This window comes from Penaeus monodon, chromosome 15, assembly GCF_015228065.2.
Source record: "Penaeus monodon isolate SGIC_2016 chromosome 15, NSTDA_Pmon_1, whole genome shotgun sequence".
NCBI lineage: Eukaryota > Metazoa > Arthropoda > Malacostraca > Decapoda > Penaeidae > Penaeus > Penaeus monodon.
The window spans coordinates 26,122,953-26,123,682 of record NC_051400.1 but is presented as its reverse complement, the minus strand read 5'-3'; the positions used below and the strand labels follow the sequence as shown (position 1 = coordinate 26,123,682).

The window sequence follows — 730 nt, the reverse complement described above, 5'->3', positions numbered from 1 at the left end:
CGTTCTATCTGTTTACTCTTTTCCTGTCATCGTATTTATTGCTTTTGTCTTTCTATTTTCCTTTGTCACTGTGTTTATTGTTTCGTCTTTTTATTTGTTTCCCCGCGTTCTATTTGTCGTCCTCCAGGCTCTCCCGGCTGTCCTCGTCGTCCTCCCTTGAGAGGTCGTCCCGCAGGCCCGAAAGAGGCTGCGACGCTGAGGGGATGAAGAAGGCGGCCTGCCCCCGGTTGGAGGGGAAGCTCGGCGACTGGGGGCGCAGGCCGAGGGCAGGCTGGCTTCTAGCAGGAGCAGGGGCAGCGGCAAGAGCAGAGAAAGCAGGCTGGATTCTAGCAGGAGCAGAGAAAGCAGGCTGGCTTCTAGCAGGAGCAGAGAAAGCAGGCTGGCTTCTAGCAGGAGCAGAGAGGGAAGGCTGGCTTCTAGCAGGAGCAGGGGCAGGAGCAGAGAGGGTAGGCTGGCTTCTAGCAGGAGCAGGGGCAGGGGCAGAGAAGGTAGGCTGGCTTCTAGCAGGAGCAGGGGCAGAGAAGGTAGGCTGGCTTCTGACAGGAGCAGGGGCAGGGGCAGAGAAGGTAGGCTGGCTTCTAGCAGGAGCAGGGGCAGGAGCAGAGAAGGTAGGCTGGCTTCTAGCAGGAGCAAGGGAAGGCTGGACACGGAAGACGCGGCCTCTGTTCGGCACGGGGGAGAGCTGGAAAGGCAGAGAAGGAACTGGAGCAGGGAGAGCAGGCTGGCTTCT

General features: G+C 59.2%; 1 protein-coding gene across 1 annotated transcript in view; it reads right to left on the bottom strand.

The window, feature by feature from the left end:
- The window catches only part of LOC119582140 (skin secretory protein xP2-like), a gene marked incomplete at its 5' end in the record, with an annotated part of 1,780 nt that continues 1,050 nt past the window's right edge, over positions 1 to 730 (bottom strand). The window contains 1 exon segment of the mRNA XM_037930378.1: positions 1 to 730. Coding sequence (XP_037786306.1) covers positions 110 to 730 — 621 coding nt within the window.